This window comes from Gallus gallus, chromosome 28 (genome assembly GCF_016699485.2).
Source record: "Gallus gallus isolate bGalGal1 chromosome 28, bGalGal1.mat.broiler.GRCg7b, whole genome shotgun sequence".
In the NCBI taxonomy this organism is placed as follows: Eukaryota; Metazoa; Chordata; class Aves; order Galliformes; family Phasianidae; genus Gallus; species Gallus gallus.
In genome coordinates this window covers 2983792-3007373 of record NC_052559.1, presented here as the reverse complement: position 1 = coordinate 3007373, position 23582 = coordinate 2983792, and the positions used below count along the sequence as shown (strand labels likewise).

General features: G+C 62.7%; 1 protein-coding gene across 3 annotated transcripts; it reads left to right on the top strand.

Moving 5' to 3' along the window:
* The first annotated feature begins 2840 nt into the window (after positions 1 to 2840).
* On the top strand, positions 2841 to 23126 carry SEMA6B (semaphorin 6B). 3 transcript variants are annotated; one of them, NM_001397911.1, is made up of 17 exons: positions 2841 to 3074; positions 15878 to 16014; positions 16166 to 16295; positions 16631 to 16691; positions 16772 to 16834; positions 17221 to 17322; positions 17503 to 17593; positions 17698 to 17817; positions 17906 to 17994; positions 18091 to 18308; positions 18401 to 18532; positions 18875 to 19024; positions 19763 to 19957; positions 20418 to 20558; positions 20757 to 20834; positions 21043 to 21101; positions 21181 to 23126. In NM_001397911.1, exons 2-17 carry the CDS (start codon positions 15912 to 15914, stop codon positions 22149 to 22151), a joined length of 2703 nt encoding a protein of 900 aa, NP_001384840.1. In that variant the 5' UTR covers positions 2841 to 3074; positions 15878 to 15911; the 3' UTR covers positions 22152 to 23126. The 3 variants fall into 3 exon arrangements, with proteins under 3 accessions (NP_001384840.1, XP_015155500.2, XP_015155499.2); XM_015300014.4 differs by lacking the exon at positions 2841 to 3074 and adding an exon at positions 11763 to 11814 and having other exon boundaries at positions 21181 to 23115; XM_015300013.4 differs by lacking the exon at positions 2841 to 3074 and adding an exon at positions 12871 to 12949 and having other exon boundaries at positions 21181 to 23115.
* The last annotated feature ends 456 nt before the right edge of the window (positions 23127 to 23582 follow it).

Genomic DNA, 23582 nt, shown 5'->3' with positions numbered 1-23582 from the left:
CCATGAGCAGCGTGCACAGCAATGCTAAGGCTGTGTGTTTTCAGCCCTCTTTGAGGCATACCAAGAGTTCACGCCAGATTTGTGCAGAACCCCACTGCAGCTATTGCAGAGGCACAGGCTCAGTACTTTGCTGTATGGTTCCCACTTTGCCCAGTGCATCCCATGAAGAAAGACGTTGGGCAGGACAGACCTTCCCACGGGTGCAGCTAATTAGGGAAGGGACAGTTAGTGAGGTCTAAGCTCCCTGCTCACAGCATAAAGCTGCTGTGTTCTGGCTGATCTGGGCACCCTACCTGCACTGGGGCTCAGGGGGACAGATCTAGGGCTGCTTGAAGGGGATGTCCCCAAAGAATTGGTGTCAGAGCCACCAGAAGGACAATGCTGCTGAGCCCAGGGGTGGGTGAGAGGTCCTTGGGGAGGGGACTTCATTGGGTCCTGATGTGGGGGCTGCCAGCAGGATGGGCCATGAGGGCTTTGCTGCCCGAACCCCCCTCCTGAGCCCCTGCTCTGAGAAGGGCTTGGGGCTCTAGGGGGGGGAGAGAGGGCAGGAGGAGCAGGATGCCGTGCCGTGCCGTGCTGTGCCGTGCAGCAGACGTGCTGCAACAGGCCTGGGGACTGCAGCTACACCCAGAACTCCCCCCGCATGCTTGGCATGTGTGAGGCTGGTGGGGCACACGGGAGGGAGGGGGATTGGGGGGGCTGAGCTCCTTCCTTGACCCTCCATCCCGCTGGGATCCCCTCCAGCTACAGGAGAGCAGAGAACGGCTCTGCTCGTCACACGGTGACTGTGGTTCTCAGTGCACATTGGGGGCATGGGGAAGGGGCACGGGGGGAGGTGTGGGGCTGCCCGCAGTGCGTGCCTGCCGTGCACAGCATCCTTCAGCTCACTTACAGCCCGCCCAGGGGAAACTCAAGCCCGGGCAGCTGGGAGCTGAGGTGCCCCAAGCAGAGATTCGGGCACGTTCTGCTGCGATGGAGGCGGCTTCATACAGCCTTGACATACCCCTCTGTTTGCACCTCCGGAGTGTTTTCCCTCTAAATAAAGCCTAGCACATAAAGGATAAAAAGAGCAATGGGGATGGAGCTGCTGGCATCCTCCCCCCGCTCCTCCCCACTCCTCACTGCACCCTCCGTGTCACCCAGCACGGTGGGACCAGAGCAGCCTGCGCTCCATCCTGCCGCCGCAGCAGGATTTACAGAGCCAATTAGCTCTTCTCCAACTATATACGCTTCCAAAAGGTCAAACAAACCCCACAGCCCATGAATAAATCTCCACACAGAGGCTGTGTGCAGCGATGGTTCTCCCAAAGCTGTGATTTTCCAGACTGCTGGCCAAGCCCAGGGAGTGCGATGTCTGTAAGGTTCGGGGTCACCTTCATGGGGTGCTATAGGGTGTCGGGTTGGGAAGCGCTGACCCCATGGGAAGTGCTCCCCCAGCATGTACAGAACTACGGTGACCCATGGGGGGGGGATGGTGGTCCCCTCCATGTCACCCGGTGCCACCACTGGGTGCTGCGTGGCTGTGGTTCCAGCACTGCTTCCTGGGGAGGGCTCCATGGGAAAGGGGAAGGAGTGAAGCAAGAAGATGGTAAATGACCTTAAGTAGCCTGAGCTTGGCCGGCGTGACGAGCTGAGGGTCAGGTCCAAGGGCTCAGCACTGTCCCCTCGATGTCACCCCAGGGACGCTGACTCAGGCACTGAGTCACAGCCGTGGTTTCCTTCCCACCACAGGGCCTCTGGGGACACCCCTCTTCCTGCACCACCCCAGGGCTGGCTGTCCCCGTGTCCCCACTGCCAGCGACCAGCAGGAATGGGTGAATCAGAGGCGTGAGAAACCCACGGTGAGTGCTGAGCACCGGTGCAGCTCGGTGCACCCATGGCACAGACAGACCAGAGGTGCCCGCAGCCCTTCTCTATCACCCAGGGGCATCTCCCCTCCCCAGCACCATGCAGTGTCAGGGCACTGTGAGTCCTCCCTTGGCCTCTCTGCACTGGAAAAGCAATGTTCAGCTGGATCCAAGTCACAGCTGGGTGCGGGCCGGGTGGCATCTCCTGGTGCACATCCCTCTCACGGGACATGCAGGGATGCTCCACGCCAAGCATCTGCCCCCAGGGCTGGAGGATGGGATGGGGGGGGGGAGGGAAGGGATGGGAGGGGGGGGCAGTGGTTTATTTATGACTGCTGTGATTTCTTTATTTTTTTTTTCTGTGTAAGTTCAGCTAAAACAGGCGCGGGAAGCAGATGGTGGAGGGGAATATGATGCTCGCCTGGTGTTAAATCATTGAATACGTGAAACCGAACCCCCCTCCTCCAGCCGTGTCCCCACCCGGAGGCTTCGGGTGCACACTTCGGGGGTCCCACTCTGGTGGTGTCCCCCACCCCATTGTGGGCAGGCAGCTCCCCTGGGCTGTAGGGTGGCCCTGAGCCCCCTGTGCGGGGGATGCAGCCAAAGCGCCAGGAAGGGGGAGAGGCACTTTGTGCATGGGGAAACTGAGGCGGGGGCTGTGGGTAGGGTCGTGGGGATGGAGACACGGGGTTGGGGGGGGGGGGGGGCTGAGGCGGGGGGACAGGGACAAAGCGAGGCTGAGCCTTTCTGAGGAGTGGGGGATGGGGGTGGAGTGATGCAGGAGGAAACTGAGGCAGAGGGGGGCACGGCCCCGCATCCCCCAAACCGGGGCACGGCGGGGATGGGGCGATGCCGTTCTGCCGGGAGGGGGCCGAGGCGGGCAGGGGCCGGGCCGGGGGCGTCCTGGGGCGGGGGCAGGGCGAGGAAGGGGGGGGTGGGCGGGGGGCAGGAGCGGCAGCTCCGCTGTATCTCCAGCGCCGTGCGCTGCCGGAGCGGCCCCGCTGCAGCCGCAGCCGCCGGGCGGGCGCGGGCCCGGACCCGGCTCCGGCCGCGGACCCCCCCCCCTCCATTCGCTCGCAGCCCCGCCCCACCACGGGCTCCGGTGGCCCCGGCGCCTCCCGCCGCGGCGGCGCGCACGGTGCGGAGCGGAGCGGGGCCGGGCCGAGCGGAGCCGCGCTGCCGCCGGGCGCAGGTGTGCGGTGCCCCCCCCGGCCCCCGGAGCTGAAGGTAAGAGCGCGGCCGGTGCCTCCCCCCACCTCCCACCCTATTGATGCGGTTGCCCCCCCCCCACCCCCCCCATCCCCAATCCGAATCGGTGCGAAGTTTCCCCCTCCCGCCGGGGGGCTGCCGGTGTGGGGAGGGGGGGCTGCACCCAGCTATTGGGACAGTGGGAAGGAGGGGGCGAAAAAAAGGGGAAATGTGTCGTTTCCCCCACCCCCCCGGCATGGCCCTCCCCCCTCCCGGCTGCTGCTGCTGCTGCATTGGGAAGCGGCGCTTTTGTTAGCGGCTCTCCGGGCGGAGCGGGAGGAACCTTGAAGGGTCACGGCTGGAGGACCCCCCCCACACACACCCCGGCCCTCTCCCGGCCCCACTCCCCCACCCCCCCCACCCCGCCCTCCTTTAACCCCCCCCTCCTCACCGCCGTGCCCCTCCGCCCCCCCCCCCCCCCCCCCCCCCCTTCATCCCCACCCTGCGATCCCCCCTCCCCTCCCCCGCATTCTTCGGGTATCCTCCGCACCTCCACCCCACACCTCTATTCCCCCCCTCGCAGCACTATGGAGACTCTCCCATCACTGTCATCTTTTACCCCACTGCCCCCCCCCCCCCCCCAGCACCTTGCTGTACCCCGCATTATGAACCACCCCCCCCCAGCATCCCCATCCTGAACCCCCACTCTGTGATCCTATGGTCCCATAATCACCTCCCCCTGCCCAGCACCCCTATGTCCCTCCCACACCCTGGAGCACCCCCCCCCCCCCCTCAGCGCTGAATCCTGAACACAGCATCACCCATCCTCTCTATCCAGCACCCCCCATCCCATCTCATCACCCCGACCCTGCATCATGACCCTCCCCCTCCCCCCCCCAGCCTCGGAATGCAATGTGCTGAGACCTGGGGGGGGCGAGGGGCCAAAGTGGGGGGGTGAAGAAGAAGCAGAATGGGATGGGGAGGGCTCCCTGCTTCACAGGGCTCCACTACCCTATAAGAAGCAGCTGGGGTGTGGAGTATTGGGGCAGGAATGGGGGGGCTGGTGTAGGCCCCCACCCCATTTGCCCTCAGCTGGAGGGATTGTGGTGGGGGGCTGCAATAGGGCAGGACAGCAGAGGGGAGCTGTGAGGGCTCAAACTGAGGGGGGAGTAGGAAGTGCTTTGCCCCCCACACAGCCCATGGGCCCAGAGGTGACAGAGCCCCCCCCAGAGAGCTGGGGTGCTCAGCGCTGTCTCCCTGGAACTGTAACTTTTCTTCCTTGTTCCCACTGTGGGTACAGATGTGGGGGGAATGACACCCCATAGGGTCACCCCATATGTGCCGAGGATGCTGGCACACCCCAGGTCGGAGCACAGCTGAGCATCCCCATGCGGGGGCTGGGGGGGGGGGGGGGCGGCTGTCATCTCCTTGGGGACTCTGCACTATAGCAATGGATTTTGGTGATGTAACCCCAAAATAATGTGGGTTGCGCTGAGCTTGGCCCAAATCCTGCCCTGTCACCCTCACTGCTGTCACCACGGGCATCCTGCCCGCAGCATGCCCCCCCCACCCCCAGCACCCCCCCCCTCAGGCCTGGCCTCCTTTCCTCCTGCATCATCCACGTCAATTGCGGTGAGGGGTCCTGAGCACCCTCCTGCCCCAAATCAAGTAGGGAATGGAGGAGGGATGGGGGGAGCTGGCCCTGTTTGGGCTGTGGGGGGGGGCAGTGCCCTCGGGGGAGCAGGGCCGGGCTGTGCTGTTGGCTCGGGGTGACCTTGGATGAGCGGTGCCATCCCCTCTGCCTCAATTTCCCCTCTACCCAGAGCACAGCTGGGGGGGGGGTGGGGTGGGGGGCAGGTAGACAACACCCCCCACACCACCTTCCTGCAGCTGTAGCTCAAGGAGATGCGGACAAAGCAGGCACCCCTGCCCCCCCCCTCCTCCTTCCCCAGTACCCCATGGTCCATTGCAGCCTGCTGGGCTCTGGTGCAGGATGTGGCCCCCAGTGCTGCTATCTCTATTGCACCCAGTGCAGGGGGATGTGTGTGGGGGGGGGGGGGGGGGAGAGGGGGGGCAGAGCGAGGTGCTGAGCGCCATGCAGAGGGGTGCAGGAGGCTGCGGGGTGACGTGGGAACTGGGTCACTGCTGTCACCGGGGCACGTGGCTGCTGCGTTCGGAGGTGGTGTGTATGGGGGGGGGGGGGGGGGGGCGGGCTGCACACCGTCCTCCTGGGATGGGGGGGGGTTGTTCCTGAGGCCGTAGGGCTGAGGGGGCTCCCGGGGTTCCGCTCCCCTCTGTGCTATGGGTGCTGATCCTGCCGGGTGCGGGGAGCCACTTGGCAGGAGATGTTTTTGCTCAGCGCGGCCGTTCCCATAAACAAAGGGAAATTACCAAATTACCCCCTGACAGCTCCGGGAGCTGCTCGGCTCGTGCCTGACGGATACCAACGGGCCGTGGTGGGATGGGGAGAGCCGTGCAGGAACGTGGGCACGGGGCTGGGGTGGGCGCGTGGGCACGGGGGTGCACGCGTCCCCAGTGCAGAGCTATGCGTGGCTGCAGGGATGTGCGCTGCCCCTCATCCCGTGGGGCTCAGCAGCGCTGCACCATACGACCTCGAGTCATGGGCTGGGAGGTGACATGCCAGCCTGGGTGTCACCATCCCCATCCCGTGCCCTGCGTGAGCTGCACGCGATGCTTTTGCTGGCGGTGTGTCCTGCGAGCATCGCTCCGTGCTCAGCTGCGCTGCCGCCTGGGGGGCTCTACTGTGCCCCCCTCCCCACTGTGCCTCCATCCCTGTGGTGAGTGCTGTGAAGGCGCCGGTGCCGGAGCTCAGTGCAGAGCCGTGCTGCAGTGCTGGCCGCGCTCGCAGCCTCAGGTTTTTAATTAAAGCTGCCAGCTTGGACGTGGTTTTCCAGCGGGCTGAGCCGCGCCGTGGCCGGGCTGTGGGCGCAGCCGTGCAGTGGGGCTCCGTCGTTGTGTTTTGGGGGGCTGTTTTGGGGGTGCGGGCTGTGATGCTGCGTGGTGCTCGGCCTCTCCTCCTGCTTAATCCGTGGTGGGGTATATGTGGGAGGTTTATTTGTTGCTCCCATCATCCCAAGGCGCTGGGTGGCTCTGGGTACCTCCTGCCCATCCCCGGCACCCCTGAAGCTCCAGGCCTCGGCAACGGCCCCCTAAAGAACCAAGCTGGGGTTTGGTTCCCTTTAATGCGATGGGATGGAGAGGGAGAAGGATTGTCTGGAGCGGAGGAGACTCCCAGTGGGGCTGGATTGTGCTAACGGGATTTTACTCCCTATTTAATTACAATTTTGTCAAATGACAGAAAAAAAAAAAGAAAAAAGAGAGATCCTTCTCATCTCTTTGCGCAGCTCCCAGGAGCGGCAGCCCTTAATTACGCAGCAGGTGGCAGCCGCCACCAGTCCCCAAAGGGGGTCCCAGCCCCACGGTGGGACTCAGGGTCTGCCTGTCTCCGCTCTGTCCCATTGCCTCCCAGTACGGTTTGGGGGCCCTGGGCTGGCGCCGGGGCTGACAGCGGCCGTGGATGCGGCGTGCTGATGTGCCGTGGCTAATCCTCAGCTCTTCCCCTTGTAATCCTGCCCACGGGGATAATCCCATCAAACCCGGCAGCGGAGCTCAGGGCCGGGTGCGCCCGTATCGCCCATAGCACCGCGTTTGGTGCCGAATGGATCCTGGGGTGGTGGTGGTCCCCGGGGGAGCAGCTGAGAGCGGTGGGTATGGCAGCGGTGGGGGTGTGCAGAGCAGGGAGTGACCATTGTGCTTGGATGGGGAAACTGAGGCACGGAGCAGCAGCACTGAGCGATACGGGGACGGTGACATCCAACTCCGGTGCCAAACGCAGCACCGGGGGAAAGGGAGAGCTGGGGAAGGGCACGGGGTGCTGCTCCCACAGTGAGCCCCAGTGAGGTCGGGTGCAGCTCAGGTTTGGGTGGCGGGGCAGAGCTCTGTCCCATTTGTCACCTCCCAGCAGGGGAGGTTGGGGAGCGCTCCGAAGGTGATGGGGAAGGCTGGGATGGGAATTGTTCCCTGTGCAGCGTGGGCTGGTCCTGTCCCGGCAGCAGGTAGGGAGTGCTGCGCTGCAAATAACCCGGCAGCTGCCCGGCACCTGCTGTGCCATACCCTTCATTTCACCTTTTGGAGTTATCTCAGTGGTGTGAGGTCAGCGCTGGGAATAGCCCCATGGCTGCTGGTGGCTGAGGGCCGTCCCACAGAGCTGAGCCAGGATCCTGAGGTGCATGGGGTGTGTGTGTGGGGGGGGGGGATGCATCTGATCCACCGCAGCCCCCCCTCCCCAGAACGATGCTCGTTTCAGAGCCATTGGTCAGAGCACGCACACACACAGGAGCATTGCGTGCCCCCCCATAACTTGCACACACATTCATGCACCCACATATTCATGCACACACACAAGCACATGTCTGCATGTACCCACACACGCATGTGCATGCGGCCATGTACATGCACACACATGTGCACATGCATGCATGCATGCACACACCCTGCTCATGCATGCACACATGTGTGTGCACAAAGACGCACGTACACATGCGTGCAGCTGCGCATGCATGCACGTTTGCACGCACACGTGTGCATGCACATACCTGTGTGTACACGCACCTACACGCACACACATGGTAGCACCACACGCCCACTTACACCATGTGCATCCCCCCGCGTGCCCAGCACACCACCCACACCCGTGCACGCGCAGAGGCCCTGTGTGCAAACACCCCCCCCCCCCCCGCTGCTGTGCACACGGCTCCTGCTGCCCATCACATGCACGCGCACTGACACCTGCGTGCAAGCAGCAGCCTGCTGTGCACACACCAGTGCTCACACCCCAACACCTGCACATACACACACACACGTGTGACAGCAGTGCACGCACAGACACCTGCACAGACCCCACACCACCTCCCCAGCCCTTTGAAAGCCCCTCAAAGCTCCCTCTGCTTTTGAACAGTTCCTCCCCCGGAAGCACGAATCAATACTCTTCCCCCCCCCCCCCCCCCCCCCCTTCTCTGCTTGCTCCTGGGCCCTTAGCAACACATCTGCCTCCAAGTGCACATCTGCTCTGCACCGGGGAGGGGACAGGGACCCCATATCCCAAGGTGGGGGCTGGGGGGCTCTGTCACCTCCCAGCTGGGAGCATTGCAGCAGGGCTCGTGCAGCCCCCACTGCCCACCCGTTGGGTGATGGCACCGACAGAGGTGTCCTCAAATCCAGCTTTAGGGTGGAGAGCTCTTCTCCTTCCCCCATCCCCACCCACCGTGGCAGCAGAACAAGGCACTATTTCGGGGCAGTGAGGAAGCACCTGACCTTCCGGCGAGCGCACAGGCGGGGGCACAGAGTGCAAACAATGGCCCTTTGTTCCCCACCAGCAACATCCTGCAGCCCCCAGCCCGGCTGCAGCTCCGCTATGGTGCATCCCACATCATGGGGATGGGGCTGTCCTGGTGTATGTGGGGGCTCAGTCACATGGAATGGGTCAGGGCTACACATGGTGGCTCCCAGCTCTCCCCCCTCCTTGGCTGCCGTCCGGCGGTTCATTCAGCTGATGGAGATGGTGATAGGAAATGCAGAAGTGGGATGGAGCCGGGTCATAGCAGCGAGTCTGCAGCCTGCCAGGAGGAGGAGGAAGAGGAGGAGGTGGTGGCCATGTGAAGGCTGCGCTTGCACAGCACTGCCCACACCTTGGTTGCAGCAGGTGCATGCATTCCTCCTGGGGAGCTGAGCTGAGCTGAGCTCTGCCATTCTGGGCTGTGCTGTGCCATTCTGGACTGTGCCATTCTGGGCTGTGCTGTGCCATTCTGGGCTGTGCTGAGCTGTGCTGTGCCATTCTATGCCATGTTGTGCCATTCTGAGCTGTGCTGTGCCGTTCTGAGCTGTGCTGTGCCGTGCTGTGCCATTCTGCACCATGCTGAGCTGTGCTGTGCCATTCTATGCCATGTTGTGCCATTCTGAGCCAAGCTGAGCTGTGTCATGGCAGAGCCGTGCCGTGCCATTCTGTGCTGAACCGTGCCGTTCTGAGCTGTGCTGTGCCATGTGGAGCCACGCTGGCCTGAACTGTGCCATTCTGAGCTGAACCACATCATTCTGAGCAGAACCATGCCATTCTGAGCCATTCAGAGCTATGCTGTGCCATTTGGAGCTGTGTAAAGCTGTGTCAGGCCATGCCATGCCATTCTGTGCCACCGTAAGCTGTGCCGTGCCATTCTGGGCCATGGTAAGCCATGCCATGCCATTCTGAGCTGTGGTAAGCTGTGTCATGCCAGTCTGAGTCATGCTGACCTGTGTCATGCCATTCTGAGCCATGGTAAGCTGTGCCCTGCCATTCTGAGTCATGCAGTGCCATTCCATGCCATTCTGAGCCATGGTAAGCTGTGCCATGCCATTCTGAGTCATGCTGAGCAGTGCCCTCCTGTTCTGAGCCATGGTAAGCCATGCCATGCCATTCTGAGCCATGGTAACCCATGCCATGCCATTTTGAGCCATGCTGAGCTGTGCCCTGCCATTCTGAGCCATGGTAAGCCATGCCATGCTGTTCTGAGCCATGGTAAGCTGTGCCATGCCATTCTGAGTCATGCAGTGCCATTCCATGCCATTCTGAGCCAGGGTAAGCTGTGCCCTGCCATTCTGAGCCACGGTAAGCCATGCCATGCTGTTCTGAGCCATGGTGAGCAGTGCCATGCCATTCTGAGCCATGGTAAGCTGTGCCATGCCATTCTGAGCCATGCGGTGCCATTCCATGCCATGCCTCAGGGCAGAGAGATGAGGAGGGGGGATGTGAAACGAAGACCCACATGGGGATCTGGGGGTCACCACCACCTCAAGGTGACTGCGTGGGTAGGCACTGCGGTCCCTTTGCCCTCCCTCCCCACGCTGACCCCGGGCACACAGCGGATATTTCATCTTATTTGACTCCAGATCAGTTTGTTGAAGCATAGAAATTTCAAACCGAGGCGCTGGGTGCCCGAGCTTGGAGCAATTAAAGGTAACATTTTCCCAAGCAGAGCGAAGCAGCCGAGCGCATCCCGGCACCACGGAGATGCGGGGGAGACTAAAGAGGAAATCAAAACAACAACAATAAATAAACTTTTCTTAAGGCTTAAAGAAAAATGAGACAGCGGATGGGCTGAGCTGCCCCCCCACCCCCATCCCCCACCTCCTCCTGTCCTGCCGGGACCTGCAGGTTTGCTGCTTTCTCGTGGCTGGGGTGACTTTTGTTGCTGCTTTGTTTTTGTAGGGTTGCTCTTAAACATTGTGTTTACATCCCCCAAAGCAGCGCTGTGGGGTGGCCTCGTCACGGTAGGGCTGTGCTTTGTTGGTGTAGGGTTGGCACCTGGAGCAGTTGGTGGGAACAGAGGGGTTATTGTAGGGATGCTGCTTGGTGCTGGGGTTAAACGTGGGGTTGGTATTGTAGGGTGCCCACTTAGAGCTGGGGTTAAACATGGGGTTATTATGGTAGGGTACCCATTTGGAGCTGGATCCAAACACATGGGGTGGGTATTGTAGGGTGCCCAGTTGGAGCTGGGGTTAAACATGGGTATGTTATTGTAAGGTGCCCTCTTGGAACTGGATCCTAACACATGGGGTTGGTATTGTAGGGTGCCCACTTAGAGCTGGGGTTAAACATGGGGTTATTATGGTAGGGTACCCACTTGGAGCTGGATCCAAACACATGGGGTGGGTATTGTAGGGTGCCCAGTTGGAGCTGGGGTTAAACATGGGTATGTTATTGTAGGGTACCCACTTGGAGCTGGATCCTAACACATGGGGTTGGTATTGTAGGGTGTCCATTTGGAGCTGGGTCCTGACACGTGGATGTGTTATTGTGGGGTGCCCACTTGGAGCTGGGGTTAAACATGGGTTTGGTATTTTAGGGTGCCCGTTCAGCTCTGAGGCTCTGCATGCTGGTTGCCATGGGGTCCCATTGCCAAAGGCAGATCCCATCCCCAGGTTGCACTTCTCCATGGTCACGGGGCCACCAGGCTGGGGGCAGTGGGGGGATTCAACCAGGGGGATATGGGGGGACGACAAGTGGGGGTTGTATGACTTTGGGGTCAAGGGGACCAAGTAGGGGTGAGGACCTTTTGGGGACAAGTGGGACAGTTGAAGGGACAGGAGGAAGCAGGAGGGTTGTGGCCCTTTGGGAATAAAGGGGACGGAAGGGGACACGTGGGATATGTGTGTGCCTTTGGGTACAAGGGGGGGCATTTGCCTTGGGGGGAGCTTCATGCCTGTGCAGGGAACGCATGCATGGGACAAGGGATGAGGGACGCTGCGCTGCTGTGGGGTGGGGGCACTGGGGGGGGGGGGGGGGGGTTCAGCCTCAGCACCCCATGGTGCCACCCACCCCGTGCCCACCGTGGGGGTTTATTTTCGGCGCGAAGCGAGACGCCTCCTAAATAGGAAATCGTCCTTAATATGCAGATGGGACATATTTAATATGCAAATTGACACAGCTCTGGCCGGCCGCCAGCGCCGGGTGTCGGTGGTGCCTCGTGTGCACCCAAAGGTGGGTGACAGCATTCGGGGGGGGGGTGACGTCCATCCTTCTGGGGGTGATGGGGACAAAGCTGCCTCAATGACCACGAGGTCCCAGAGCGGGGCAGGCAGCGGGCAGGGGGTGCTGGGGGGGCTATAAGCAGAAGCTGTAAGCAGAGCCGGTAACCGGAGCGCGATCCCGGGGGGGGGCGAAGAGGAGAGGGGGGGGGACGGACAGCTGAGCCGATGGGGACACACGGCCGGGAAGCACCGAAAGGTAAATGGTGGCGGTGGTGTCACCCACCCCCCCCCCCCCTCTCCTTTCCTTGATGTCCCGCTGATGGTGGGGGGGTGACATCCTCTTGGCACCCCCTTGGAGGCTCTGAACGCCCGCAGCCCCCCCCCCCGGGGGGTGTTGTTTGCTGGTTGGGGGGGGGCTGGGGGTGGTGTGTGGTGCCAGGTGGCCGCGGTGACATTTGCTCCATCCGCGCCGCAGGGACAGCTGCTTCCTGCCTCTGCCACCCGAACCCAGCGGCCAGCGAGCAAAGCATTGGCGGGACGGAAACCTATGGGGGTGACCCCCCCTTTCCACCCCCCCCACCCCAATTGGTGGCCCTCATGGCTGCATGGCAGCAGCAGCTGGGCTGGGGGGTGGGGGGGGGTGAACCCCAACCCCATCGCTGCAGCTCCCCAGCATGCAATCTGATGGGCATTGCGTTGGGGGGCAGACTGTGTGCCCCCCACCCTCTCCGTGCCAGCTTTGCGTGTTGTCAGCGTTTCCTTATGCTGCCGCTCGTGAGGGGCCTCATTAACATATCTAATTGCCGCCTCTCTATAGTGATTTGTGCTGATTGCTTATTGGCATTAGTTACTTTGGAAGGAAAATTACCCTAAACATCAAATAAACCCCGGCATTAGCCGTATGGAAAGGGACACCATGGAGATATGGGGATGGCACCCCCAACCCCCCCCCTTAAGTGTGCTTTGGGGTAACATACCCACCTCGGTGCCACCGCCATGGGGAACCCCATGTCCCGGTTTTGGGACCCACCCCCCCCATTGTAACCCATTATGGTGGTGGCACCCGTGGGGAGGGGAGGCTCTGGGTTGCGATGGGGGGGGAAATGGGGGGGGGAACAACCCAGAGTCAAAGCGGTTCCAGTTGGTGACAGCTGCGGCGGTGCCGGCTCCGGTTACGGTGACATCAGCTCTACCTTCCCACCTGGCGCGGGGGGCTCGGGCCCCGTCCCATGGGGGTCCCATGGGGGTGGGGGGGGAAGGGAGGTGGGGGGGACGGAGTGACAGCTGAGCGGCTCTCGGGCTCCAGACATCCAGACATGCACCCGGCGCTGCCGGAGCTTCCAGGGGGACCCTCTTGCAGCAGTGGGGACAGCGGTGGCAGCGGAGCTGAGGTGGGCAGAACGGGGGGCACGGGGTGCCCTGGTGCCATGGTGAGGGGATCCCATCCCTGGGAGGGAAGCACTTCTCCCCCCCTCCTTCCCCCCCCCCCTCCCCAAACCAAGGGGTTGAAGGGATGGACTCAGTGTTGTCCCTTAGGATGGCTGCGGGGCCATGCAGTCACCTCCGGGATGGGCGCAAAGCTGCAGAGCTTTCCCTCCCCTTTCCCCCCCCCTCCCCGTGCCTCATTGCTGGGGGGACGCTGAAGGGGGTGGGGAAGGATGGGGTGAGCATCAGCCCCCCCTGAGGCTGTGGGTGCGGCTGGGTGGTGCCTGGCGCTGGGCATGCTCTCAAATGGGGAAACTGAGGCACAGCACGGGGACAACTTGCCCACGGTTGCTCAGCAGCTCTGGGTCGCAGCCATCCCCCATTCACCATCTCCCACCACCATCCCATCCATCTTCTACCAGGGACCCTCACCCCAATATGAGGGGCACCCCCTTCTCGCTGCCTCAGTTTCCCCGCAGCTCCCGACGGCCGTCCCCGCTCCTCTCCCCCTTCTCCTCCTCCTCCTCCTCCTCCTCCATCAATGGGGCCCTGTTCTCCACCGTGCCCCCCGCTCGCCGCCAGCCCCCTCCTCCTCCCCGGCCCCTCTCAGCCATTGCCTTTTCTTCACCCTCACAATCGGAGGCATTTATGCAGCCGGAGGCTCGGGTTACCCCGACCGCGCTGGGCACCCGCTCACTGTCACCACTGAGCGCCGGGGGGACGGTGACACCGGAGCCCCCCAGCTGGGTTACAGCCACTGGGGCCAATGGCATGGAGTTCCCGAGGGTCCCCGCGCCCCAAATCCCACCGGGAGAGCGGCTGCGTGGCAACGATGGGCAATGCTTGGGGTGGGTGGGGGGGAGGAGGGGAGATTCTCAGGTGGCTGATAGGGGTTGAGCCCCATCCTTGGGTGAGGTGATGGCGCTTTTTGGGGGTCTCCCATCTAAATCCTTTGGTCACAAAACTCCATGGGGATGCGGTGGTTTGGAGGTATGTGCCTTGTTGTGGGTATTGCTTTGGGGACATCCTTCCCTAGTGACCAAAAGTCTCCGGTGGGGGCACAAAGGCATTGGGGGGGTTGGGGGCTGAGGCTGCATGAGAGGTCCCAGCGGCCCCTAAAGCTGCAGGTAAATGGAGAGCTCTCCTGGGAGGGTCACGGAGGGGGCCCACTGTTCAGCACCGAAAGCCTCCAACGGCCACCTGGGGGGGATGGTTTTAATGATTGCAATTGAATTCTTAATGGCTTTTTATTAAAAAAAAAAATGGCCCAGGCACCCTATCTATAAACATAGATAATTTCCAGGCTGGATCCCGTGGGATGGGGTCCTTGTGGTGATGGGGTGAGGGCACAGCACAGCCCCAGCAGCAGCCGTTGGGGACGTGGAGGAGCTGCAGCTCAGAGACCCCACAGTGTCACCGTCAGCTGTCCCTGAGGGCTGTGACACCGTGGTCAGGTCCTCTGTGGTCGGCTTCTGCCCGGGGGTTGTGGCATAGCAGCCCTGAGTCGGGTGTCCCCAGAGCTGAGCGGGATGGGGACAGTGCCAGCTCTCAGCCGGGACATGACGCTGCACAGAACTGGGTCTTATCCAGTGGCTCTGTCCCTACAAACCCATGAGCAGCCCTATGGACCCATGAGCGGCCCCACAGACCCATAACCAGCCCTGCAGACCCATAACCATCCCTACAAACCCATAACGAACCCTACTGACCCATGAGCAACCCCACAGACCCATAACCAGCCTTACAAACCCACGGCCCTACAAACCCATAACCAACCCTTCAAACCCATAACCAGCCCTACAAGCTCATAACCAGCCCCATAGACCCATGGTCCTACAAAACCATGAGCAGCCCTACAAACCTATGTACAGCCCTACAAACCCATAACTGACCCTACAAATATATAACCAACCCTACAAACCCATGAGTAGCCCTCCAAACCCATGAGCAGCCCTATAAGCCCATAACCAGCCCTACAAACCTATAACCAGCCCTACAGACCCATGAGCAGCCCCACAGACGTGGAGGGGGTTGGGATGGGGACTGGCTCAGGTCTCAGCGCTGTGGTGCCCACGTCCCCTTTCCTCCCCCAATGTCACCCTCCCTCACTCCCTGCAGAGGAGGGCGACGGTTCGATGGCACCCGCGTCCCCACTCGCTGCCCTCGCCAGATTGAGAATCAATTAAATCACCTCCTGTTAATTACCCAGCCCTGCCCCACGCCGTGTCACCCACAGGCACACAGCGGGGACGGCACTGATGCCCGGAACAGTGGGGGTTGGTGACAGTGGTGACAGCAGGGCTGTGCTGCTGGGGAGGGGTATGCGGGGCTGATTCCTACACCACCACTTTCCCATTGATTATCCAAGGCGGTGTGGTTGCATTTTGGACAGGGAGAAGGCAAGTGGCAGCTGCAGGGCTGCAATGGGGGATCTTCCCTTCTGTGGGGCGGCCATGCATCCCTGTCTGCGTGTCCCCACGTCCTCATCCCCCACGTCCCCATCTCCGTGCCCCTGCAGCCGTCCTGCAGCCCAGGTTGCACTCAGGTTGCACCCGGTTTGTACCCGGGAGCTCCAATGCAGAGCTGTGCAGGCGCCAGGAGCGGCTCGAGGAGGGCGTGGGGGCTGCTTTTCCCAGCATGTTTGGAATTCTTCAGCTGGGGAAGGACTCACTTCCCCCGTCTCCCAGGCACACCCCTGGTCCCACACCGCTGGCTGCTGGCGCTGGCCCAGCCTCAGCATCCTGGACCCTCACCCTTCACATCAGGGGTCCCCCCAGGACCCCCGGCCTCAACGAGACACCCCATGAGCGCTGGCAATGGGTTTGGGGTGCAGGTAGGAGCATAGTGGGGAGGAAGGCGGGTGCTGCCCCGTCCCACTTCTCCCCCATCCGCAGGTGCTGTGGGCGCCTGCCTGCACCAGGGGAGACAATGTGGCCCCCCCTCGTCCTGCTGCTCCTGCTCGCAGCGGAGAGGACGGCTCACGGCACCTTCCCCGAGGAGCCCAACCCCATCGCCGTGGCAAACGAGGACTGTGAGTGCCTGGGGAGGGGGCCAGGGGGGCACAGATGGGTGCAGAGAGGGGACGGGGCTGGGGGGCTCGGGGTGCTCTGTGAGTAGGGTCCTGGCTGGCCGTGGGGCTGTGTGTGATGCCGTCTCCATGCCCCCCCTCCTGGTGTCCCCAGATGTGAAGCACTACGCCGTGTTCGTGGGCCATGGCAGCAGCCGGCCGGGCGGCCCCGAGGGCGGTGGCACCGAGCGCCTCAACATCCAACGCATCCTCAAGGTCAACCGGACCCTCTTTGTTGGAGACAGGTGTGAAACACGTGGTCCCCAACCTCTGCACCCCACACATGCCCGCGGGCCCCATCGTTCGGGAGGGAGGGTCCCTGCTTTCTGCCCCTCCTGGCACCTACAAGTCTTCCCCAGCCTTGGAGTTTGGACACCCCAATCTCACAGCAGGGTGCTGCTGGGCACCCCAATTCTATATCCTGGCTGTGCTGTGCCCCAGAGACGCTCATTGCCCACCCCACACCATCCCCATGGGGCAGACAGGCTGAGCACAGAGCCCACAACCCCACACTGCAGGGTGCATCCCTGGGGTGTCCCCAGGCACCCATGAGGTGGTGACGTCCATGTCCTCCCTGCAGGGACAACGTCTACCGTGTGAGCCTGGAGCCCACTGCTGGCAGTGAGATGCGCTATCACCGGGTAAGGGCCGACCCCTGGCCTCGTGTGGGGCACTGGGGGGGGTCTGTCCTGGCCCCACGTTGGGTTTTCTGCCCCCACAGAAGCTGACTTGGAGGTCGAACCAGCACGACATCAGCATCTGCCGGATGAAGGGGAAACACGAGGTATGGGGGGGGTCCATACCCTGTGAGCCCCCCTCACCCTCCTGCATCCCACGTCTCGTGTCACCGTCCCCCAGTGTCACCCTGTGCCTCTCGGCTCCCTGCCAACGCTTGTGTCAACTGTGATTTATTGGACGCTGGTATAATTGGGTTTGTAATTAATTATTTCTGGCCCGTTGATCAGAACAGACACATCTCATAATCTGCAAGAAATCCAATTTCCAGGTCCCATTCGTGCCCCCTGGGGCTGCCCCCCACCCCCACCTCCCCCAGCTCAGCCTCTCATGGTGAGGGGGGTAGAGGGGACCCCCGCCTTTCCCTGGGGCTGTTTTTGGGGCTGGTGCTGGGGAGCTGACACAGAGGCTGACGGCCCCCTCTTACCGGCACAGGCAGAGTGCCGAAACTTCATCAAGGTGATGCTGGTGCGGAACCAGAACCTGCTCTTCGTGTGTGGCACCAACGCCTTCAACCCCATCTGTGCCAACTACAGCGTGAGTCCCCTGCTGCTGCCATGGGGCTGGCGGGCGTCAACAGGGACAGGAGCTCTGCAGAGGACGGAGAGTCCCTTTGGGGGTGTCCTGCTCCCCAGGAGGGCGATGCCACCACCCAGACCCCTGTGCCTGGCGTGGCACCCCCTGGCTGTGCTGACAGCCCTGTGTTGCCCTCTGCAGATGGACACACTGGAGCCCATTGGGGACAACATCAGCGGCATGGCACGGTGTCCCTACGACCCCAAGCACGCCAATGTGGCGCTGTTCACAGGTCAGTGCTGATGCAGTGGGGACCACCGGTTGGGCTCTGCCCCTCCAGGTGCTCTCCGTGTGCTGTCTCCATTCCATCCTCCCATGCTTGTGTCTCCTGTGCAGGGGGGATGCTCTTCACAGCCACGGTGACAGATTTCCTGGCCATCGACGCCGTCATCTACCGCAGCCTGGGGGACAGCCCGACCCTGCGCACTGTTAAACACGACTCCAAGTGGTTCAAAGGTGCTTCCAGCGTGGTGTGCGTGGCACCGCTCCCTGTCCCCTTCTGCTTTGTTCTGGGGCAGCCCTGACCCCACTGCTGTCCCTGCAGAGCCCTACTTTGTGCACGCGGTGGAGTGGAGGAGCCACGTCTACTTCTTCTTCCGGGAGATCGCCATGGAGTTCAACTACCTGGAGAAGGTTGGAGAGGTCCCTGCGGTGACTCGAGCCTTGGGGACACCCGAGGTGGGGGCTGTCCCTTTGTCCCTGCTGGGTGGTGATGGGCATCCCTTGCAGGTAGTGGTGTCCCGAGTGGCTCGGGTGTGCAAGAACGACATGGGGGGATCGCAGCGGGTGCTGGAGAAGCAGTGGACATCCTTCCTCAAGGCTCGGCTCAACTGCTCCGTGCCGGGCGATTCACACTTCTACTTCAATGTCATCCATGCTGTGACGGATATCCTGGAGCTCAACGGGCGCCCCGTGGTGCTCGCCGTCTTCTCCACGCCCACCAACAGGTTGGCCCCACAGAACCAGGCTGGGGGGTGCCCCACAGGGGTAGGGATGTTGGGGTGGGTTGCGGTATTCACCCCACACTGCATCTCCCCAGCATCCCCGGCTCAGCCGTGTGTGCCTTTGACATGACCCAAGTGGCCGCTGTCTTCGAGGGACGCTTCCGGGAGCAGAAATCACCGGAGTCCATCTGGACAGCCGTACCTGAGGACATGGTGCCAAAGCCCAGGTGCGTGAGCGACCCATGGGGACAGCGGGGATGGGGATGGGGGACAGCCAGGCGGGTGGTGTCAGGAAGGCGGATGGGGATGGAGGTGGGCAGAGGAGCAGGGATGGGAGTGACCAAGGCTGGTGGTGGGGATCAGAATTGGAGGGGTTGGGAGGGACCTTTGGATGTCCTCCAATCCAACCCCGATGGGGATGGGGATGTCGGGAAGTGGCGTGGGGATAGAGTTTGGAATGGTGACACCAGAGCCAATATCAGCAGAGCTGGAGACGGGACTGGGACAGAAGTGGGACAGGGCTCAGCCACGCCGTGGCAGTGCTGAGCTTTGCCATGCCGTGGTGTCAGACCCGGGTGCTGTGCGGCCCCGGGGATGCGCTACAACTCCTCCAGCACCTTCCCCGATGAGATCCTCACCTTTGTGAAGACTCACCCACTGATGGATGAAGCGGTGCCATCCCTGGGCAACGCGCCCTGGATTGTCCGCACAATGAGCCGGTGAGTGTGGGGGAAGGATGGGACCTGGAGAGGCTGCAGAGGGGCCCCCAGCAAAAAGCAGTGCAGGAGAGTGGCTGCTTTTGGGGTGCACGTGTGTTTGTGCATGCACAACCGCTCACAGCTGTGCCCATCCATGTGCATGGCTTGCGCTGCTGTGCCTCAGCACGTTGCTGCCTCCAGCACTGCCCCTGCATGGGAGAGCGCCGTGAGACCTGATAAATGTCATAAACTTTGCAGCTGAGATTGTCTCATCCTAATTAAATCTGCCTTAATTGCTGTTTGATGGGGAATTAATCAAGCTGCGCGCTCGGGCCACGGCCTCCAGCCAGCAGGACATCATGCAGGGCTGCAGACGGGGCTGTGGGGACAGGGAGGTGGGGAGGGGGACAGGCGTATGGAGCACGGGCTGGGGATCAGCTGGGGTTCCACAGGGGGTCAGGGGGACCAGGGCTGGATCCCAAATAGGGTCAGGGCTGGGGACTACTAGCTGCGACCAGAAGGGAATCCAGGCAGGATCTTAAGTGGGCTCTGGAATGGGTTTGGCTGCATCATGGTTGGGATCCAGGCCAAGTCTGCCTGGGATCTGGACTGGTTTCCATGTGGAATCTTCTGCTTTCCCCCGCATTCTGTGGTGGTCTATGCCCTGGGGTCCAGCTCCCGCCCTGCCTCTGTTTCTCCTCCTGAGGACAACATGGGTTCCTGCTGGCCCCAACACCCTGCTCTGCTCACGCTATGCAGGTACCAGCTCCGCAAGATTGTGGTAGACAACGCAGCAGGACCATGGGGCAACCACACCGTGGTCTTCCTGGGCTCCAGCACAGGCACCATCCTCAAGTTCCTCATCCATCCCAATGCCACCAGCAGCCCCGCACCTGCACCCCCCGGCAGCCAGAGTGTCTTCCTGGAGGAGTTTGAGACCTACCAGCCTGGGAGGTGGGCTGGGGTGGGGAGGGGGAGGTGGGTGGGTGGTGGTTGGGTGGGTGAGTAGGGGGTGGGTGGGTGGGTAGGTAGATGTGTGGGTGGGTGGTTGAATGGATGGATGGATGGATGGATGGATGGATGGATGGATGGATGGATGGATGGATGGATGGATGGACGGACGGGTGAGTGGGTGGGTGGGTGGGTGGGTGGATGGATGGATGGGTGGATGGATGGATTGATGGATGGGTAGGTGGGCAGATGGATGTGTGGTTGGATGGATGGATAGGTAGATGGATGGATGGACGGAAGGAACAGATCAGAAAGATGCAAGGACTAGACGGGTGGTGGGATCAGTAGGGTGGATGTGTGGGTCAGACAGGGGCAACGGGTGAGCTCCATTCTCTGGACCAACCTGCACCAGGGCAGGTGGGGACGGGAGCTGGGGCCGCACTGAGCTCTGCCCCATCCCCAGATGTGGCCGGGACACAGAGGACGAGCGGAGACTCCTGGGCCTGGAGCTGGACAAGGCAGCCGGGTCCCTGCTGCTGGCCTTCCCCCCCTGTGTGGCCAGGGTGCCCGTGGCTCGCTGCCAGCAGCACTCAGGCTGCATGAAGTGAGTGCTGAGAGGGCAGGGCTCGCGGGAGGGATTGTGAAAGGAGAGAGGGCTTCCCATGAATTTGCTCTACACTGGAGTTGAATTATGAATGTTTTAGCATAGCCAGGAGCACCCATGGGGAGAACTGAGGCACGGTGCTGGGTCAGGGTCCCTTTTGGGGGTTGGGGGTTAACTGACCTCTCTGCTCCCTGCCAGGAGCTGCCTTGGGAGCCGGGACCCGTACTGTGGCTGGACGCCTGAGGGCTCCTGCGTCTTTCTGGAGCCCAGCCCCAGGTAATGCTGGCTGGGCTGTGTGGACTCTTTGGGGGGGGGGGGGACGACATCGGGGTCTTGGGGTCTCCCCCAGACCTGTGAACTTTGAGCCACACCAGCTCCTCCAATTCCTCTCACCGCTGAGACCCAACAAATTCATCACCAGCCGCAGCAGGCTGGGAGGCTGTCGGAGACTGGCTGACCCCTTCTTTTTTGCACTCCCCCACAGGACGGCTTTCGAGCAGGACATCTCCGGTGGCAGCACATCGCACCTGGGCGAGTGTGAGGGTGAGTGTGGGACAGGGATGGGACTCGGGGACACAAAGCACGTCACGGCTGTCCCCTGAGCCCCCCTGCCCTCACCCAGGGCTGGTGACGGAGAGCTTCGTGGACGAGCCGGACGGGCTGGTGTCGGTGAACCTGCTGGTCATCTCCTCGGTGGCCGCCTTCGTCATCGGCGCCGTTATCTCCGGCTTCAGCGTGTGTTGGTTCATCGGCCACCGGGACCGCAAGGAGCTGGCACGACGCAAGGACAAGGAGACCATCCTGGCACACAGCGAGTCGGTGGTGAGCGTCAGCCGGTTGGGCGAGCGGCGAGCGCGTGGCGGGCAGCCCGGCGCGCTGCTGGCCCCGCTGATGCCCAACGGGTGGCCCAAGGAGCTGGGCAAGGCGAGCCAACACGACCTGGACTCGGGCGTCCTGCCTACGCCGGAGCAAACCCCGCTGCAGCAGAAGCGCTGCCCCGGTGCCCTGCAGAACTGCACCTGGGAGCAGAGCCACAACATCATCAACGCCGCGCTGCGGGACCCTGGTGCCAGCGGCACGCGGCTGCACACCGGCGCCGGCCGCTCTGCCCGCGGCATGCCCCTCTCCTGCCACGCCATCCTGGTGGATCAGGAGCTGGAGGCTGAACTCAGCGACTCCTCGGGTGACGGGCACTGGGGACGGGACCACCACGAGGGTCCCCGCACCCGGCAGCACCCCCCCGCCGGCGCCCGCCGTCCGCCCCGGAGCTCCTACGGCGACTTTGGGGGCACCCCGCGCCCCAGCCCCGACCGCCGGCGCGTGGTTTCGGCGCCCGGTGGGGAAGGGGGGGACTTTGTGGAGGGGCCGCCGTGGCACCCTGAGCAGCTGAACTTCAACGCCAACAACGGCACCCAACGCCCCGGTGCCCACCTCAAGAGGAACCACACATTTAACAGCGGCGAAGCGCCGGCAGGCGGCTACGGGCAGCACGGCACGGCCCCACGGGCACCCGGTGCGGGGCCCCCCCGGGCGCTCACGGACCTGCACCACCTCCTGCGCTATGGCATGGAGCGGACTCCCTCGGGCAAATAGGAGCTCACTGCCTGGCTCGGCACCCACAGGCGCTGCCACCATGGACGCTTTCGTCCGCCGTGCCGTGGCACGGTGCCCCAGCTCCGTGGGGATGGGGATGGGGCTGAGATGCTGCATGGGGGATTGGCAGCCCCTGGGTTCCCATGGGAAGGGTTTGAGGTTTTTCCCTCCTGCCCCCGGAGCTGCACAGGTCCCTGCTGTCCCCGGCTGGCACGGGGCAGTGCCCCATGCTCCGGCTGCTTTGCACAGGGTCTGAGTGTCTGTCTGTCCGGTCCCTTCCCCAGGCTGGACCCAGGGACTGCTGCACCCTGGGCGGGACTCCCTGGGAGGCAGCAGGATGGACACGCAGACATGGGCACAGCTGGTGCAGAGCAAAGCAGTGCCCTCTGCCCAGAGCCCCTCAGCCCCATCGGCTGTGCGTGGGCACCTTTAGGTGTGTGGGTGCTGCCAGCACCCTGGGAACACCCAGCCAGGACAGCACCCAGCAAAGGATGCCATCGGGGTGCATCATCTGCCAAGGACTGGGCAAAACCTCCACTACCCCCACCCAGTGCCAGCGGGGAGCTGTCATCCATCCCCCAACACCTCCGCTCCCACCGAGATCCCAGCACTCCCCTCTCCTTGAAAGCACAGCTGGGCACTGGGGTGCAGGGGACCAGGGGTCCCACCAAACCCACTCTCTGCTGGCAAAGGGTGCCCTTTCGGTGCCACCCCTGCCCCAGTTGCAGGCGGCACGAGGAGCAGTCGGGCTCTGCAGGACCGCAGGGCTGGGTGGAGGGATGCGGGCGCTGCAGGTGCTCTGCACCCTGGCTGCAGGCTGGAGGGCAATTGGTCCCATGCTGTAAATAGGGTGCCGGGGCACCGCGGGCACCCCATTGCCCCGGGGCCGTTCATGCATGCGACAGCGGTAACGTCTCTGTATAACCCCGGAGCCCCGCAATAAACTTCTGTTTACAAGAGGTGATTCCTCCCCACCACCGCCTCCGATGCTGTGCCATGCGGAGAGGCAAAGCTGTCCCTGTGGCAGCAGAGCCTGTGGGGCACAGGTGGGGGGACAGCAGGCTGGAGGGGGCTGTGGGGCAGGGCATCGTGTGGGACCCTGCGCTGTGCCATCATGCAAAGCCCCACCGCGTGCACACATCTCTGTGTGCTCACACCTTCATTTGGGTACCCACACACCCACCGCGCCCCTGCAGCCTCGTGGAAGGGGGGAACTCCGTGCTGTGCCCCCCTCGCACCCAGAGCCTCAGTGTGGGGCCATGGGGATGAGGAGTGCTCCGCTCTTGCTGTGAGTGCTGGCACTTCCTTGAGCCACAGCCATTGCGAAGGCAATGATTTCCCAATCGAGCGGACGTGAGGCCAAACCAGCAGTGTGGTGACGGAGGAGGAAGGACCGTCCCCAGGGAGCTGAGTTGGCTGCTGGAGGAGGTG

Excerpts from the sequence above, each read along its gene's own strand:
- SEMA6B (NM_001397911.1), top strand. The coding sequence starts at position 15,912 with ATGTGGCCCCCCCTCGTCCTGCTGCTCCTGCTCGCAGCGGAGAGGACG. Across the intron at positions 17,818-17,905 it reads CGACTCCAAGTGGTTCAAAG|AGCCCTACTTTGTGCACGCG; the intron begins GTGCTTCCAGCG and ends CTGTCCCTGCAG. Across the intron at positions 19,025-19,762 it reads ATTGTCCGCACAATGAGCCG|GTACCAGCTCCGCAAGATTG; the intron begins GTGAGTGTGGGG and ends CACGCTATGCAG.